At 30.0% G+C, this 17,151-nt stretch overlaps 3 protein-coding genes across 9 annotated transcripts; 1 reads left to right on the plus strand and 2 right to left on the minus strand.

The window, feature by feature from the left end:
• The first annotated feature begins 120 nt into the window (after positions 1–120).
• On the plus strand, positions 121–4,664 carry Cdc14 (cell division cycle protein 14). 4 transcript variants are annotated; one of them, XM_076388525.1, is made up of 9 exons: positions 121–574; positions 801–898; positions 990–1,255; positions 1,332–1,632; positions 1,722–2,091; positions 2,215–2,691; positions 2,763–2,891; positions 3,132–3,413; positions 3,981–4,664. In XM_076388525.1, exons 2-9 carry the CDS (start codon positions 850–852, stop codon positions 4,021–4,023), a joined length of 1,917 nt encoding a protein of 638 aa, XP_076244640.1. In that variant the 5' UTR covers positions 121–574; positions 801–849; the 3' UTR covers positions 4,024–4,664. The 4 variants fall into 4 exon arrangements, with proteins under 4 accessions (XP_076244640.1, XP_076244639.1, XP_076244641.1 ...); XM_076388524.1 differs by having other exon boundaries at positions 3,126–3,413; positions 3,981–4,663; XM_076388526.1 differs by lacking the exon at positions 3,132–3,413.
• Positions 4,665–7,537: 2,873 nt separating this feature from the next.
• Positions 7,538–9,680, minus strand: Por (Protein-serine O-palmitoleoyltransferase por). Its single transcript, XM_076388728.1, has 6 exons — positions 9,244–9,680; positions 8,964–9,156; positions 8,667–8,883; positions 8,479–8,585; positions 8,204–8,406; positions 7,538–8,122 (listed from the first exon to the last, which is right to left on the minus strand). Exons 1-6 carry the CDS (start codon positions 9,464–9,466, stop codon positions 7,680–7,682), a joined length of 1,386 nt encoding a protein of 461 aa, XP_076244843.1. The 5' UTR covers positions 9,467–9,680; the 3' UTR covers positions 7,538–7,679.
• Positions 9,681–9,799: 119 nt separating this feature from the next.
• On the minus strand, positions 9,800–15,116 carry LOC143186066 (uncharacterized). Of its 4 annotated transcripts, XM_076389454.1 has the most exons (13): positions 14,979–15,116; positions 13,895–14,239; positions 13,511–13,831; positions 12,742–13,432; positions 12,512–12,663; positions 12,293–12,438; positions 12,116–12,224; positions 11,886–12,040; positions 11,711–11,821; positions 11,529–11,642; positions 10,399–10,627; positions 10,207–10,322; positions 9,800–10,147 (listed from the first exon to the last, which is right to left on the minus strand). In XM_076389454.1, the coding sequence occupies exons 2-13, from the start codon at positions 14,211–14,213 to the stop codon at positions 10,010–10,012; spliced, it is 2,601 nt and encodes an 866-aa protein (XP_076245569.1). In that variant the 5' UTR covers positions 14,214–14,239; positions 14,979–15,116; the 3' UTR covers positions 9,800–10,009. The 4 variants fall into 4 exon arrangements, 3 of the variants coding, with proteins under 3 accessions (XP_076245569.1, XP_076245568.1, XP_076245570.1); XM_076389453.1 differs by lacking the exon at positions 14,979–15,116 and having other exon boundaries at positions 13,895–14,355; XM_076389455.1 differs by lacking the exons at positions 9,800–10,147; positions 10,207–10,322; positions 14,979–15,116 and adding an exon at positions 10,807–10,870 and having other exon boundaries at positions 10,493–10,627; positions 13,895–14,355.
• Between the last annotated feature and the right edge of the window lie 2,035 nt (positions 15,117–17,151).

A 17,151-nucleotide genomic window follows, 5' to 3' on the forward strand; every position in this document is an offset into this window, starting at 1 on the left:
TGTATATATATGTAATATAAAGAAATAAATGAAGTTGAAATTGGAAACCAGCTCAGCTTAGTATCTGGAAAATATGTACATATAGGGATATTTCATTGAATAGAGTGCGCTGTTTTCCGATTATCGGAATAATCGTTGACTTGTTCGCTCCAAATAAAGTCCGGGTGAAAATCATTACGACGTAATTGTGCTATAAACGCATAACATCAAGCGCATTTTAGCCTGAGGCTTTTACGCAACGTCGACGAACGTCCTACGATGTTCCTCGTTCTAGACATTGAGTTTACACGTCGTCATCAGTTTAATATTGCGAGGGCACCCAACATGGCAGTATATACGAAAACTACTTTCTGCTCTTATGGCGGATAATGATGATGGTATACATAAATGGTAGACGTCAAAATATAGTTTATAACAGCACTATAATGTTGTTTTAAAAAGGAAGAGTTGAATAATGTACTCCAAATAATGAATGTTTGAATGTACATTACAACCGGAAGAGCTCTACATTGCAACCGATCGGCCATCACCGAATTTCGACTGACCAAGTTTGAATTTTGTAACGGTCACGCAGGTAAGAGTAAGCGTTCTTTACGTACTAACAGATCGTAGTTATGTGTGCAATATCCTAATCATAATTTTGTATCTATTCAATTTTCTATGTAAACATAACAGTGCATAGATGGATCCAGTTTACTTTTTCCACATCCACTTTAACCTGCTGTGTTTATATGCTTCTTATGATGTCTGATTGTGCTAATTAAATTGTGTCCTTTGTTTATCGGTTGCACCGATGATAGGCTTGTTCTGTTGGTATTTGCAATACCAGATAAGAAGTACAAACTAACAATGGAGGATACAAATGATATATTAGTATGTGCAACGGAATTCATAAAAGGTAACGTAGATGCTTAAACATAATTAATAATATTTCATGTAAATACACGTATTAGAAAAACATGTGATTATTTGTGCATATTTTCTTTCAGATCGACTGTATTTTGTAACATTAAGGACACTAATAAAGCCAAAGAGTACTCCGAATACCCATTACTTCACCATAGATGATGAATTGGTCTATGAAAATTTTTATGATGATTTTGGTCCATTAAATCTTGCTATGCTATATCATTATTGTCAAAAAGTTAATAAAAAACTGAAGGCAGTGACTTTAAAAAAGAAAAAAATTATACATTATACAACTATGGATCCTGAAAAGAGAGTTAATGCTGCCTTCCTCATAGGAAGTTATGCTGTAAGATTTTACTGAAACTTTTTTTGTATCTGATTTCTAATATAGTATACTGATAGTATAATAACATAATCTTCAGATATTATACTGTAAACGTACAGCAGAAGAAGCATACAACTGTTTAACTAGTAGTCCAAATAGTCCTCCTTTCATTATGTTTCGTGATGCTTCTGTTGGTACACCATGGTACCAATTATCCTTGAGTGAGTGCCTCAGTGCCATATACAAGTGCCACAGACTTGGGTTTTTTAATTTTCAAGATTTTCGTGTTAAGGAATATGAGTATTTTGAAAGAGTAGAAAACGGGGATTTAAATTGGATTGTTCCTGGCAAATTTATTGCATTCTGTGGGCCTTATGCTAAATCCAAAATAGAGAATGGCAAGTAACTGAATGATAGTTATGGATCACGTTATAATCCGCTATATAAGTTATGATAATAATTTTCTTCTGATTTTACCTTCTTTCAGGATATCCACTCCATGCACCAGAATCGTATTTTACGTATTTCCGTCGCAACAATGTAACTACAATTATACGTCTGAACAAAAAGATTTATGACGCTTCTAGCTTTACAGATGCAGGATTTGATCATAAAGATCTATTCTTTGTCGATGGTTCAACTCCAACAGATACAATTATGCGCCAGTTCCTTAAAGTAGCGGAAAATGCAAGTGGTGCTGTTGCAGTGCACTGTAAAGCTGGACTTGGTAGGACAGGATCTTTAATAGGCTGTTATATTATGAAACATTATCATTTAACAGCTCATGAAACCATTGCCTGGATAAGAATATGTAGACCTGGTTCAGTGATTGGACATCAGCAACAATGGTTGGAAAAGTACATATCAATCGTTTTGAGTACTACTTTTTTTTTACTTCTCAAAAATTTATTAATCTTTTACTACTTTATCAGTTGATAGAAATTTAATGAAACTGAATTATAAATCTTATTTTTTTTTAGGAAAGAAGCCTATCTTCATTCTTTATTAAAAGAACCTCTAAAACCAGAAGGCGGGAAACCAGTGCATGAATATGGAATATATTCCATAATTGGTAGACCCAAAACAGCATTTTTGTCGAATCTAAAGGATACCAATGCAATACACGATAATGTGTCAGGGATAATGCATCGTGTAGATGGAATTACACTAAATCAGACCTATACGACACGGTGCCCGTATGGGCATTATTCTCTCTCCGGAGGTACTCAAAATACTGCATGTCGTTGTGGTCGTAAGCATCGCCGGACACCAGTGTCTTCCGAGCGTCAGTTATGCAGACCTGCATTGGATGACCATACTCCTACTGCTGGTACTAGTACAACGAAATATATAACTTTAACTGAGGGTGATAAAATGAATAGAATCAAAGCTAGAAGAAGATGCTTACCAACAACTAACACTATCAATACTACCACTGGACCGTCAACAGTTGTGCAGTAAATATCGTGTTAATACAGTATAAACTATCGGTAAAAATCGAGATCATTAATTTGTATTATGCTTTCAGTCCTTACTTAAAACCATTATTACAAGCAAGAAGTCCAAAAACTACTATTAATACATTAACTGCAAATAAAGAGAAAGACCCCACAAAAAGGGTTCTACCTAAAACTACTTCAACAACTATTACTAAAAGGTTGGTTGCTTGGTGTTTATCCAATGAATTTACATTTTTTTATAATGATTCTCTTTCTTTCTTGATAGTTTTTTTTCTACTAGTAGTTTCTTGCTTTCGCTCCTTAATTCTTTAGTTTTTTGAAAAGTCTAACAGCATTCTTGGATGCACTCAGCTTTGAACTTAGTTCGCGCTCTAACTAAGTGCACGTTGTGGAAGTAAATACAGGTTCACCGTCTTTACTAAAAATTGTAGAAACAGTTGGCTGGTCAACAGTACCTGTGATCCACCTCCGCGTCGTGTTAAGTCTACTAAACCAGCAACACAGATCCATAATATCAACAACAACACAACTACCACTACTCCTGTTACATCAATATCCGTATCCAAACCGGTGACAAGGGCTATTATAAGTTCTTCCTGCATCACAGAGACCCGTACTACAAATTCGCCTACAAATCATTCGGTTACGCAACCGCAACAAGGCATGAATATGATTCTCAGGTCTGCAGATCGAGTAAATCGCTATCATACTCTAAGACAGTAAGTTATTAAAACCACTACTGTCAAAATTTCATTAATTAAGTATCAATTCTGCAGCACTCTCTATGAAAATTTCATGGTTTCAATATGTTTTTGTGCAATAAGCTTAACTTTTCTGTATGATACGCTTCTTCTTTGCATTGTGTTAACCTCGCGATGTAGCTCCTCTTCCTTTAATAAGATGACTTTAACAAATGGGAATTTATAAATAGGAGATTCGTATACTTTGTTACGATACATTAACATCGTATATCAAAAGTAAAAGGATGAGAAGCTATGATACAAAATTTCCTGTTAGTAGCCACTAATATTAATATGCATGCAGTATCTATTAATACGAAATTTTCCTTTATGGCATGTAATCATAATTTGAAGGTGATATTATTTGGCCTGGACAAATCATCACTTAAATTATCAAAATTAGTTGAATATTATTTGAAACACTGTACATTACAATTGAAATACTGTCCAGACTTAAAAATTTCATAAACTACATTTATAATATAGGGTTCAAGTAGCACCCAAAGTGGCTAACAAATTACTCCCATTTATTTCTGTGACTTGCAGTGCTCGCACGACCAAAAGTTATAAAACTGCATTTATCAGATGACTAACCGATATTCCCAGTGGCGTTGGAGAGGACAATTCAGTAACACGAGCATCTCGCCAGCGCCGAAGATCTCATCGCTTAAATCCGATCATTCAATAAAATCATCTCACTGATCTTCAATCTGCAATTTGAACAACTATTATCCAAGCTTTTATCACACTCAACGAAGATCGTGTAGGTCTACAATCGTCATCATAATTTTCTTGAGGTAGTTATATCATATTCATACGTATTTCTTCAATTATACATTTTTCATAATTGCAAAGCTTCTATCTCTACGCTCTATACAGCTTTTATAAATTTTTTGATATTTTGCGATACGTTGAGCGTGTTCGTAAGAAGAAATAACGTCATTTTAATTTTAGTTAATCTCACCTTATTTTATTATCTTTCTGCTGGTCAGAAAAAGCAGTACTATAAAAACATTTTCAAATAATTTTAGCTATGATAATTTGTAATTAATCAATTCTTTAATTGTCCCTACTGTTCATAGAGACTTAATGGAGACTAGTGAAATATTCGCGTGTAAATTTTATTGAATTCGTAATAATGCTATTAAATCGAACATTATTACTGAGCCTTTTACACTCTTAATCATATATCTTATTATGCACTTACGCACGAAAATATTTTTCTCGTGAAAATTATTTAACTTCGCTTTGCTTTCACATAGAATTATCTTTATTTAATAATATGTTCATTATATTACATATTAAAAAATACAGCGAATAGAAATGTACTATAAGAATGTATACTTTTACTTCCAGTTATATGATTAATATAACTTTTATTCAATCAGGTGTTATAAATATAAATTTTACAAATAGTGATAAATTTATATGAATTTAGTATTGTACTAATTGTATTACATACATACAATATCCTCTCATGGAAAATCGCAATCATATTGTAATAAAAATTAACTTAATATGTAAGAAATACTATATTATATAATACTGTATACATAATTTATTTACTTAGTTACGCTATTTATGTAGTAAATTTTAACTGTGTCTCCAGATTTTTTATTTGTTAATATAAGCCTCACAAAATGTTATTTTCTACAATATTTTTATCTACAAAACATATCAAAAAAATGTGATTTAAAATTTAAATAACTCTGAAAGATTAAAAATCTTCTTGCATTCTACAATTATACAAATATTAACGTTTAAATTTCTTTCTCAGTATTTTAAAAAGGCAAAATATGAATAAAATAAATTTTTGAATCAATATCTCCATATTCCTAAGAACAATCTGAAGATACAGTTGAAAAATTAATTTTTTTCTCTAGCAATACATACAATGTAAATATAAATATATGCTCATTATTCACGAAAAAGTGAATTGTAAGTATAGGTATAAAAAAATGGGCCATTATTATTACAATGTTTTGACATATGTTTCTAAAAAAAGGCCTGCTTTTTGATGTTCTTAACAAAATAGCTTTTATAAACCAATATAATGTATAGCCTCATTTACAAATTCTACTGGGATTTTTTTTTTTTTTCAAATCTCTTTTAAAACATTTTGCTAACGAATTTCATTGTACTCACAACTCATTTTAATGTATTTCGATTAGAAGATTAAAATTACAATATCACGTGATGTTCAAATTAAACTGATTTGCTAAGATTATTTTGTAAATGAATGCCTAAAAATTACGTGAAAATGTTAACTAATTTTCATTTTGTCTAATACTTCCAAGTAATTGTATAAACATTGTAATAACAATAATCGTAGAAGGGAAATGTATATACAGTACAAACCATGTACAGTTAATGTTCTATTATTTTTCCTTAATGTAGAATACTTAATTAAATTAATGAATACGTAAATAATAAATAATACATAAACGAATGTAACATTTTAATTAATTCGGATTAATTGTAATAAAAAAATTAATGTTTTTATTATATACAATGTGCATATGTACAGTGATGATACATATTAATCTTAATGTATGTAAAGATTTGTTCCAGAATGTATATAAAAGTGAAAGAAAAAAAGAAAATTGACTTGGAATTGATTAAATAATATTCAAATTAATCCGAAAATTAATTGAATGATTAATCCGTCAATTGATTAAAATGGTGATCCGGTATATCTATAGCATAATCTATTCATTCATATATACATGTATATGCTGTGTATTTGTATAAATTTGATTTACAAGAATCGACAGTTATTTTAAAAATACATTTCATAAAAAGGTGTCATTATTATATAAGGATAAAAATATTTTAATAATGTAAAATAGTTAATGTATTATACATTGCATCTTAATATCTGAGACTATGGAGAAAATGCATTTTTTTAATTGAAAAAGACTAAATCTAAAATTATATATTTTACATGTCATATTCTTCGTGTATAATTTATAATTACAATATATAGAGTGCACCAAAAGTGATGATATGAGTGAAAAGCTGGTAATTTTATATAGTCAAATAAGTCCAAAATGTAAAGTAAAATTTTTTATATCGCGCTTCATTTTCGAAAAAAATGAGAAATATTCAAATTTAATTTTTTTGATAACGAATTACAGTGTTACAAATGTTACGTTATATTTTTCGTTCATCTTCGCATATAGAATTACTATTTTTCTGTTTATACTCTCAGTTTTTGGACATTCTGTATAGTTGTATTTAATGTAGAATTGTGTACATGTCATATTGAACATTGGCTACTGTTAAGTAATTTAGAGTAATACATTAATGATTAGATTCTCAAGACATGCGTTAGAGATATGTTATATTTGTAAAACTAGATCTACTATTACAACAATTTCCGTTGATTTTCATCTAGTTTATAAATAACATGATATATATGAAAATATATAATGTTTCAATTTTTGCCTTAAATATGTAATTAAATCATGATCAAATTTTTTTATATATTTTATATAAAAAGATATATGTCACGAATTATGAAATACGTTGCTTTTTTGTATTTCTAATTTTATATAGAATACATTATAAGTTTACAAATGTAGTATTACATGTACTTGGCAATGCTTTATTAGTATTTGAAAACTTATTGCATTTTAAGTAAGAAAAATATCTATTCACTGTTATGATTATGTTAAAGTTTAGTATACATTAGATCAACACTACTAAATAGTAATAAAGTATTATTCAATAATCATGGCATATAAATTTTCTTACAATTATATGAGATGCCGCAGAATCGATGGGGCAAGCAGAAAAAAGATAATTCTACATGAAATAGTAATAAGTTTTCAACTTATTTTTTCATGTAGGATCACCACCTGTCTGCTGGTGCAATCAGTTCTGAGATATTTTGTATATTAATTGTTTAAAATGCTTCAAATACATATACATGCAAACGTACTTTATATTATGTTGAATATCTAATAAAGACTATGTATTTTACTTATATTCAAGAATTACCTATATATCATATTACTTATATTCAAGAATGTATTACAACACTAAAAGTATGTTTCTTCAATTTTATTTTTCATATCAAATATGTTACAAGAAATAGAAAAAGCCATTGTGTGGCAATCAGGAAGATACAAGTTTATGTTAAATCTATTCAAATAATGTCACTTCTCTATAATTTACCGAAATAGTATTGAGCGTCTCGAATAAATATGTTTAAAATAATAAATATCATTCACGTACTTAATATTATCTAATTAAAAAGTAAATGCAATAGGTAGCAAACACAACCCAGTGGCTAACAAAGCCAAGTTGAGACCATTTTTCAATGGTGTGAACATAACTGTATCCTGTTTCTTGTAATTCTGACGTATCAAACATAAGACCTAAATAAGCTAAATGAAAAACTGATAGACCAGAGAACATCATATTTGTTAAAAACACCCACCAAGAATTGTGAGTATTGTGTGTATGTGTACACTTATTTTTGGCACATTGTTTTGAGGCAATACACGCATCGAAAATACTTGCGAGCATAGATCTAAGTTGAAATTCCACATATGTATAGAATCCAAGACTTAGTAGAACTGCAGCCAATTGAAAATTTAATCCATGTAGAAGAGCACTCGTCAAATACGTCACTGTTACCGCTCCGAATTTTCCCAAATATTTCATACTTGGACGAAAGATATCTAAAAAGTTGTATTAAATTTTGAAAACTTATTTTAACGTCTGTGAATATTAAGATTGAAACAAATAAATTAGATATATACATGTTTTCAACCAAAAATGCATTGGCATATTCCAGTATATGACAACTTGTACAAGTGATCGTGGAAATTCTATTTTTAATGGTTTTACTATGGTAGTTAGTGCATTGGGAAATCCTCCTAACAGTAATAAAGTAGATGCAATATAAGAAATAAAATAATGAGATGTTCTAAAAGATAATGCATCTCTATATGCCAGCAGCCACCTAAAATGATACAAAATATTGACAATCATTTTTCAAGAAATAAGAATTTATTGTCAAATAGTATTTACTTACTTCCAAGAATTATCCATTACCATCCATTGTGTCCAACAATTGGACATAGTTAAGAAAAGAAAGGACAAAAATCCATACTGAACAGTATATAGTATCCACCATTTATCCTATAATTAAGCAATTTTATTAATGCATGTTTTATGAATTTAGTGAAGAGAATTATGAACTTTAATAAAAACTATGTTTACTTGATTGTTTGTGTTACGTATTGAGATGTAATCTTTAAATGACATCCAGGGACCAAAAAGACAAGTAACACCACAGAAGGTATATCCCATATAACTATAAACATCAGGTAAATCATTTGAATCAACTTTGTCTATTGCTACACTAATTGTTTTCATTGCCATAGTCATTACCACACTACGTATTTTATGCCAAATTACTGGTGACATGGACAATTCGCTAAAAATTAGAGAGTAAGAGATATTTTATTTAAATATGGATTTAAAATTTTAAGAACAAGATTTTGTTTTATATCTTACCAATATGCGATAATAAAAAGAGGTGGTAAAAATATTCCTATTCTCTTGCAATACTTCTTAGGTAAATATAAGGTAATATACGAAACTATACAAAGTATTAGTAATATATACAAACATTCTATTACATAGTGTTGTACATTGTATATGCCAATTAATATTGACAATACATGGAAAGTTGTATCTGAGAGATGATCTGTAAGAGTGAAAAAACAGGATGATTCAATATCACATTTTCTCACACATTTTTTGAATGTTATATGAAACATCAATTATATCTTACGTGAACGAGCACATAATCTAAATATAATCGTGGAAATAATTAATGGTAATATATACGAAGCTGTGTCATAAACTGTAGGTCCAACACAATATTGATACAGTTCGAATAATGTTTCTATTTCCACATTCTCATATTCGTATTCATAGTCTGCATCGTGTAAATAATCGTGTCCCATAAAATCACCCTCATCATCGTAAAAGACTGGGACTTCCACATCGTCCATCACAGTAGAAATTAGATTGCCGGTATATGGAAGACATAATAGTTTGACATTATTATGACATAAAGTTTGTTTTCATTCTATAACATGAAAGTAAATATTGTATTCTCTATTACGGACAATGATACACAATTAGTAATAAACATATAAGTATTTTCATCGAGAAGTTTATAGTTTACATTGCAGCATGTACGTATGTATGTACATAAGTACTCTTATCATTTCCTAACCTAACGACTAGCTTCGAATATCGTCGAATTTTTTTTTTTATATCGACAATCTACATATTATGGTTATCATCAAATTATAATTATTTACTATAAATGTATAAAATATAATTTTAGGAAAGATAAAATAATATGCTCTGTAGAATTTAGTTTAGTTTTATTTACATTATATGCATTAATAATGCACACACTTCACGTAAAAATTAAATGCATCAAAATGTTAACAAGTCATTTTATGTACATAGTAAAATTAAAAGAGAATAACTTATATCCGTTAAATTTACAAATTTTATATGTTGTAATTACAGTAGTAGCTTATTCATTTTGAAACAGGTGCAGGAGTAGGTTCAGGTAACAACCCCAGAGTCTGTAAACAGATTTGTGCTGCTACTGCTTTAGCTTGTTTTTTATTAGGACTTGCCACACTTGGTTTGTATTCAATTCCATTTACTTTAACCTAAAATATAAAAAAATATATTACAATTAATTATTTAAGGAGTAGAAATTATTATATACCTTAAAAAGAAAATTTTTTCTATGATCTGGTCCACACTCAAAGCATAATTCATACACTGGAGCGCCAAGTTTTCGTTTTGAACAGTATTCTCCTAACAGAGATACTGGGTGCTTTCCTGTAATCGATTTCAAATAACTTATATCGTTACCAAAATCATTGAATTAAAAATGGAAACTACTGTTGCAATATACCTTCTAAAGTTTTAATTGCTGGTACCAATGGTTTAGTAGCTTTTCCAATTTTTTGTCCGACATCTTGTTCCGAAACCAGGCCTCTTTTATCCAACTTTACTTCAAGCTGCAAGGGCTCAAGAGTACCCTCTTTATTTTTTCCCAATCCCTCCCCTGGTCTCCAACCCATCTTCTGTAGTAAAGCCATACCCATCCCACCCGAAACAGGTTGCGCGGATACTAATTGATCCTAAATAGTTAGTTAAATTAGGGCGTAATGAACAAGTTGATGTTGATTAAATTAAGAAATAAACATGAAAAATATATAACACAAAACAATAAAATTCTTTTACTTTATACCTAATCTTGATACTTTACTGTAGTAATCAAATGTATAAAATCCAATAGTTTTTGGGTGAAGATACTTACCAAAGAAATTATAAATTCGACATCACGCCGCTGAAGTCGTTTCTTCTTTGATGTAGTTACGTGCCTGTAACAAACCCTCAGGTGGATGCAGACTAATGCTAAATATCCCAGCTTTATGTGAAAAAGATACAGTAACTCCTGATGAAATCCTATGATAGGAAGCTGATGATAATTAGCAATAATCTCACAAGAGTCCGATATATAAATGAATTTAATTTAATTTTCCATTACTGATGGATCTTAATTCAATTACTGTCACGGTTTATTATAACAATTATTAAATGCCAAAGTAATTAATACTTAAATATATATTATATCAATGCACACAAAAAAAAGTACAAAATAACGGTGCTCTTGTGTCCATGCAGCCACAGAATCTACCTCTATGTATAAGAAATAGTCTGTGCCTACATCACAGTTCCTATCAGATCAGTTTAACATTGATCTTGGTAGAAACTGTACCTGAAAACTTGTTACAGGCAATATGAGTATCGGACAATAGTTTGTTAGAGGAAGAGACAGGGAGAAAATAGAAAAAAGTAGAGAAAATTGTAATGTTGCAAAACAGAAATGTCAGCGTATGCACTCGTATTTCAGATACAAGTTTGCCAATTATCTGACGCATAAGTAATGTAATCGAACTAAGAATTGTTACTATAAATTTCAACAATAAAATATAAAATAATAATTAGACATATTCAAATTGCAAATAATATTGTTACCTTACGAGCCCAAGCTTGATAACCTGAAGTAAGTTCTGCAGGGGAGAGCACTTTGGCTCCTGTACTGCCAGTAAATTGACCTGGCATTTGTTTACTTTCAGCCCATGTTTTCATCTGCAATATACCATTATATGAAACAAAAATGTTTACAATATAAATCAATTTATAGTTTTACATATTACCTCGTTTTGGGCACGGTACATTTCGTTCTGAGCACATACATCATTTGGATTTTCTCTTAATTTTCTCATTGCTGCTAATCTTTGAGATACTATTGAACCAATATCTATTGGCTGTAAATATAACACACATACAAAGATAGAAAAACTTTTTTAAAGCATCATACTTTGTACATACCTCCATTGATACTGGTTGACAAAAGACTGTTGGTTGCACAGGAGGTACAGGGGTTGGTACAGGCATTATAGAAAGTGGTTCACTTGGAACAGAAGCTGGTACAAATTGTTTCTTTGGTTCTGGTTTTTTTGGCGTAACTGGTATCCATTCATTTTCTATCAAACATAAAAATTTGCGAATGACAAAATTAAGAACATTTTTAAATGTTTTCGCTGCAAAAGAAATTTTACCGCTTTTTCTATGATGTTGCCCACTGGATACGGGAAATTGTAAACGCAGTTGATTCGATGACTCCACGGTTTTTTCTTGGAATGTTTTAGTCGGTAATTGTTTTGCATCCTACAATAGAACATTTTACATAAATAAACATTACAATTTTTATAATCATTAACATATATTAAACCTACCCGAATATTCATAATAATAGAACTTGGTCGCCCTTTGAGCAAAAACGGATGGTGGAATCCTTTTTCAGATTCACTTCCATCTTCTTCTGAAGATATACTTGAAAGTTCACCTAATGCTTCCGATTTCGATAACGATTTACAAAAATCTAAAGAAAAGAAATATATTTTATTGATTATCTTTAAAATATTGTATTTCATATTGGTAATGAAAATATTTACCTGTAAGTTCATCTACTGTTTTTCCACCAGCTTGAATTGCAGCAATAGCTTTATCTTGTTGTGCTAATGGTAATGTTCCCTGTTTAATCATATTTATTGCATTCTTTCTCGCAATTTCTAATAATTTTTTCTTGTCAATTTCTATCCGTTCCCTACGAACGTATACGAGTTAAATACATATGAATAAATATAACTACTTTATGCATAGTAATAAAAAAAATAAAACTAACTTCCGTTCTCTACTTCTACTACGTCCTCGTGTATATTTATCTCTAATTCTATCATCGCTACGACTCCTATGTCTTCGCCTTTCCCTAGTTTTCAGAGACTCTCGTCTGTCACTGCTACGACTTTTATCGTGTTTATCCCTGCTTCTATCTCTTCGTTTATCTCTTCCTTTACTTCTACTACGATGTGATTCTGTGCGTGTTCGAGATTCGGATCTTCTTCTTTCTTGTGAATGGCATCTATGACTGTGTTTACTGTTTTTGCTTACTACTGTTTTATGGTTATAATTGTATACTTTTTCTTTGTATTCACTATCCATGTATAATTTTGGTTTTTCTACTTCTTCTAATTTTTTATCTGTACTTTCCAGTCTTTTCTTTTCTTTTTCTCTTAAAATTAATCTTAAATCATTTCGTGCAGTTATTCCCCCTTTTGTAGGACTTGATCCTTTATTCTCAATATTTTCTAATGTTGGACTTAACGTTGGTGATCTAAGCAAAGTACTTTGTATTGGACTAGGACTTAATGTGGGAGTTCTATTGTCTGTACTGCTATCAGATAATTCACCATCTTCCATTCGGGCAGCTCGTTCTTTTTCTTTATTTTCTATTTCTCTCACTGTTTCGTTATAGACTGTACTGTTTTTAAGATCTTTTATCAAGATCTTTCCTTGTACTGCTTGTTTAGATTTTTCTATGTATAGGACAGACATGTTATGAGAATATGTATTACAAAATTTGCAAATAATATTATTAAGTAGATTATACAAACCAAGGATTTTAGGTATTAATGGTTCTTCAGATTCCTCTTGATTTCTTTTTGATATTGGTGGTAATTGAGGGCTTCCAGGACTTTCTATGGAAGTCTTTCCTAGCCCTGGCTCCTTTTTAATGGTTAACAATTCATCATAATTTGTTGATGCATTTGAGTTCTTATCTAATTCATTGTCTTTATTATGATTTTTCCTCTTAATGCTGTCACTATCTAATTTTGCCACTTTACTTTTGGGTACGTCCGAATCTGATGATTTGCTTGAATCATTTTCATGTTTCCGTTTTATCTTCTTTTTATGCTTTTTCTTCTTCTTGACATCTACGCATCATAAAAGAAAGAATTATAATTATCAATATATTATAATTATTTATAATATCTTACTTTCAAGATCACTATTGCTCTCAGAAGAATTGCGTTTGGATTTCTTTTTGTGTTTTTTATCCTTATGTTTGTGCTTCTTTTTAGTCTTCTTCTTCTTAACCTGAGATTTCTTAGGCTTCTCAACTTTGATATTGGCATTTGGGACTTGTTGATCAGTATTTTCTGACGATGCTATTTCTTCTTCAGCATCAAATGTACTGAATAACTCTGTTAATATTTCATTCGACGACTTCTCCGGTAATCCAGGTTCTGGCTTGATCTTTATTCTATCAACACCGACAGTTGTGATTAAATTCGCGATATCGAACAGGTCTCCCATTACTGTCGTTCATTCATATTAATACACTATAAAACAAATGCAAAACATAAAGATTAAGTTAAATCTTTTACAGACTTAAAATTTTAACAGAATTTGCATCAAATTGTTTCACAAAATCATATTAAGTAGTCGCCATTTGTATTTGAAACATTCACCCCGGACAAGATATAGCATAGATCTATCATTCGATATATTTTTTTTCAATCATGCATTTAAGTGGTTCAAAAACTTTATCAAGATATTACGAATTCTGTTCAATATAAACAAATAGTTTATTCATTACTGTAACAGGGCATTAAAAATTTGATTAATTTGCTATTTTTGAAGCTCTCAAGATTCAATGTTCATATGTAACTAAAGGGATTTTAGTTGTTGTAGATTGTCCATAGGTTGTTATGTAATACATAATATGAAACAAAAATTATTTCTTTCTTTCGCTATTATATTTTTCTAACTCTTATCTTGATTTCTATCGATATTTTTTACTACTTTCACGTCTAAACTGGAGTTTTAGAAATACGTCTCTTGTTATCATGTTCCCCTAATGCAAACTCTAGTTTCTGCTAATACCTTTTTACTATTATTTGATCATCGTTTTCCCGCTTAAACTGGAAATTCAAAAATGCCGCTTTTGGTATTCTGTTCTAACACTAATCCTGGTTTCTACTATTATGTTTTTTTAGTATAAACCTTCATGTCGAGATTTTACGGCTGATTCTTACCTATTTTCCCGCCCAAACTAAAACTTAAGAAGTATGTACATACCTCTTTTACAAGATCTAGTGTATATTAGAACAATTGGTTGTTCCCGAAGTTTGTAGTACCTATTTCAAACTATCTGACACGAACTTCTATAAGATCATAAGCATATCCTATCCTCCGTCTGTGATGCTACTTAAGCGTAAATCTCTATAATTCTACATTGAGAAAAAATAACCACAATATAAGACAAAATCTATGTATATTAACAATGCATTTAAAATATACAAGAAGTTGTGATAAATAAAAACTAATAATGAAAATAGATGAATGATCTAAAGTATAATATAGTACTACATCAAATTTAATAACTAATGATTTTCATAAAATAGTATGTGACAAACGATAGTAATCGATGGTTTATCGGTATTACGTTAAGATTTTGTATTAATTTGCGTCTTGAACGAGTACTTACACAAACAACAGTGATAATGTTTATTAAATATTTTAGAAATATTGTTACATTTTTCTGTACTCGTTATTAGTATTAACTGTGCTTTTGAACAGTGAAATAACTGTCTTTCATTAGAAACAACGTTTAGTATCTTTCAGAAGCCACTTCAATCTTTTATTTCCTTAACACGTAAAATGATTTCGCCATGCGAAAATAAATGCAATGATTACAGTCAAAAATTCATTACATAAAGCAGTAGTATCTACGATTTTTACAAATATTACATTATACCTTCATGATTTTAGACAATACTTTAACAAATTAATGTAATGTTCAAAACATTTATGAAGAGGTACATTACTTGGCAAAACGGCAGTTGTAATGTACTACAGTCTACTTTATTTAGCTTCTAAACCCTTCAACCCTATAGCAAATACTTCTTACGATTGTACGTTACATGTGTTAAATATTTTTCAGTCACAATACACATTCAAAGAGATTTTTCATTTACATATATCCAGACTTTTTAATGATATCAAATAATTTATAGACGTTTAGAAGGATTAATAGAAAATCAAAAATTTCGGTTAACACGTTAAAGGCCGCGTCGGTCCCTAGGGACTGGCTTTAGGCAGCCATCTCCACTTCACGGCAGAATGCGGCATGAACGAAACACCAAGCAAAATAGGCTTGGGGTTTAACGTGTTAATTAGTAGAATTTTTTATTTCAATTACCGGTGAACCTGTAAATTAGTCAGACCACAACTGATTTCGAAGATCTTTGAATATATTGTTTAACTCATCATTCTGAACAACTATTTCCTATACATATAATAGACGGTCAGCCATGGAATAAGTGGACAAATATAAAAAAAAAAAAAAAAAAAAAAAAAATCTAGGCGACCCAGCATCTTATAAGGAGTCAGTGGATAAAGGTAATCTATATCTATGTCGCATTCTGTTTCGAGATTAGTTCAGTGTACATGACCTTTTTCCACTAGTTTAACTTAGTCACACCATTATCAATTTCGATTTTTGCTTATAACTTTAAAATTAAGATCGACTGCCTATCATATGTATAGGAAAAAGTAGTTCAAAATTTTGTCGTCTGTAATATATCTAAAGATTATTGAAATCGATGGTGATGTAACTAATCTGCAGGTTCATAAAATTAGCTAATGGAAAAATAAGATTAAGAGCTCAATTTGAAATCTTTGAAATAAAACTTGTCTTCAAAATTACTAGTTTAATGTTTCATTTAGATTCTATAATTAAAATTCAAAGTAAGGAAATCAACGTATTCCATTCTTCACTGAAGTAATATACAATAATGCTAATCATAGCCAAGAACAGGTGGCTAGAAAAATTCCAGCATTATTTATTAATTGAATATGAGTGCCTACTATGTTTCTGTTATGTTTTTTTTATCTATAAAATGAATAACTTTCCCTTCTTTTTCATTGTACTTATACACAATATACACATCTGTTTTGTAATATCACCGAATTTTTTTAATCGGAAAAGTGCTAATGTCTCCATTAAGTGGAATATATGAACCTTATAACACCCTAGATTAGTTAAGTCGAATAATTATGTCTATGTAGTTGGTAATTTCAATATTCATAATTAAACCTGCATAAATATGGAGTAAGATGACAAATTGATATTAGACAAAACTAAACTAGGGTAACAAAATGGATATTAATTTGATTAGCACTGTGATACAATTATAAAATGAACATTTCTTCATTAGATTTCTATAACTTATAGTTGTAATTCATTACT

This window comes from Calliopsis andreniformis, chromosome 12, assembly GCF_051401765.1.
Source record: "Calliopsis andreniformis isolate RMS-2024a chromosome 12, iyCalAndr_principal, whole genome shotgun sequence".
NCBI classification, from domain to species: domain Eukaryota; kingdom Metazoa; phylum Arthropoda; class Insecta; order Hymenoptera; family Andrenidae; genus Calliopsis; species Calliopsis andreniformis.

Bases quoted from the DNA above. Each gene is read 5' to 3' on its own strand.
- Cdc14 (XM_076388524.1), top strand. From the start codon at position 850: ATGGAGGATACAAATGATATATTAGTATGTGCAACGGAATTCATAAAA. The intron at 899-989 runs GTAACGTAGATG...ATTTTCTTTCAG, and splicing joins TGCAACGGAATTCATAAAAG to ATCGACTGTATTTTGTAACA. The intron at 1,633-1,721 runs GCAAGTAACTGA...ACCTTCTTTCAG, and splicing joins TAAATCCAAAATAGAGAATG to GATATCCACTCCATGCACCA.
- Por (XM_076388728.1), bottom strand. From the start codon at position 9,466: ATGGACGATGTGGAAGTCCCAGTCTTTTACGATGATGAGGGTGATTTT. The intron at 8,884-8,963 runs GTAAGATATAAA...TCTAATTTTTAG, and splicing joins CTTTTTATTATCGCATATTG to CGAATTGTCCATGTCACCAG. The intron at 8,407-8,478 runs GTAAGTAAATAC...GTATCATTTTAG, and splicing joins GTAATGGATAATTCTTGGAA to GTGGCTGCTGGCATATAGAG.
- LOC143186066 (XM_076389454.1), bottom strand. From the start codon at position 14,213: ATGGGAGACCTGTTCGATATCGCGAATTTAATCACAACTGTCGGTGTT. The intron at 13,433-13,510 runs GTTTGTATAATC...TCCTATACATAG, and splicing joins ATTAATACCTAAAATCCTTG to AAAAATCTAAACAAGCAGTA. The intron at 11,822-11,885 runs GTATGTACAAAG...TTATATTTACAG, and splicing joins GTCAACCAGTATCAATGGAG to CCAATAGATATTGGTTCAAT.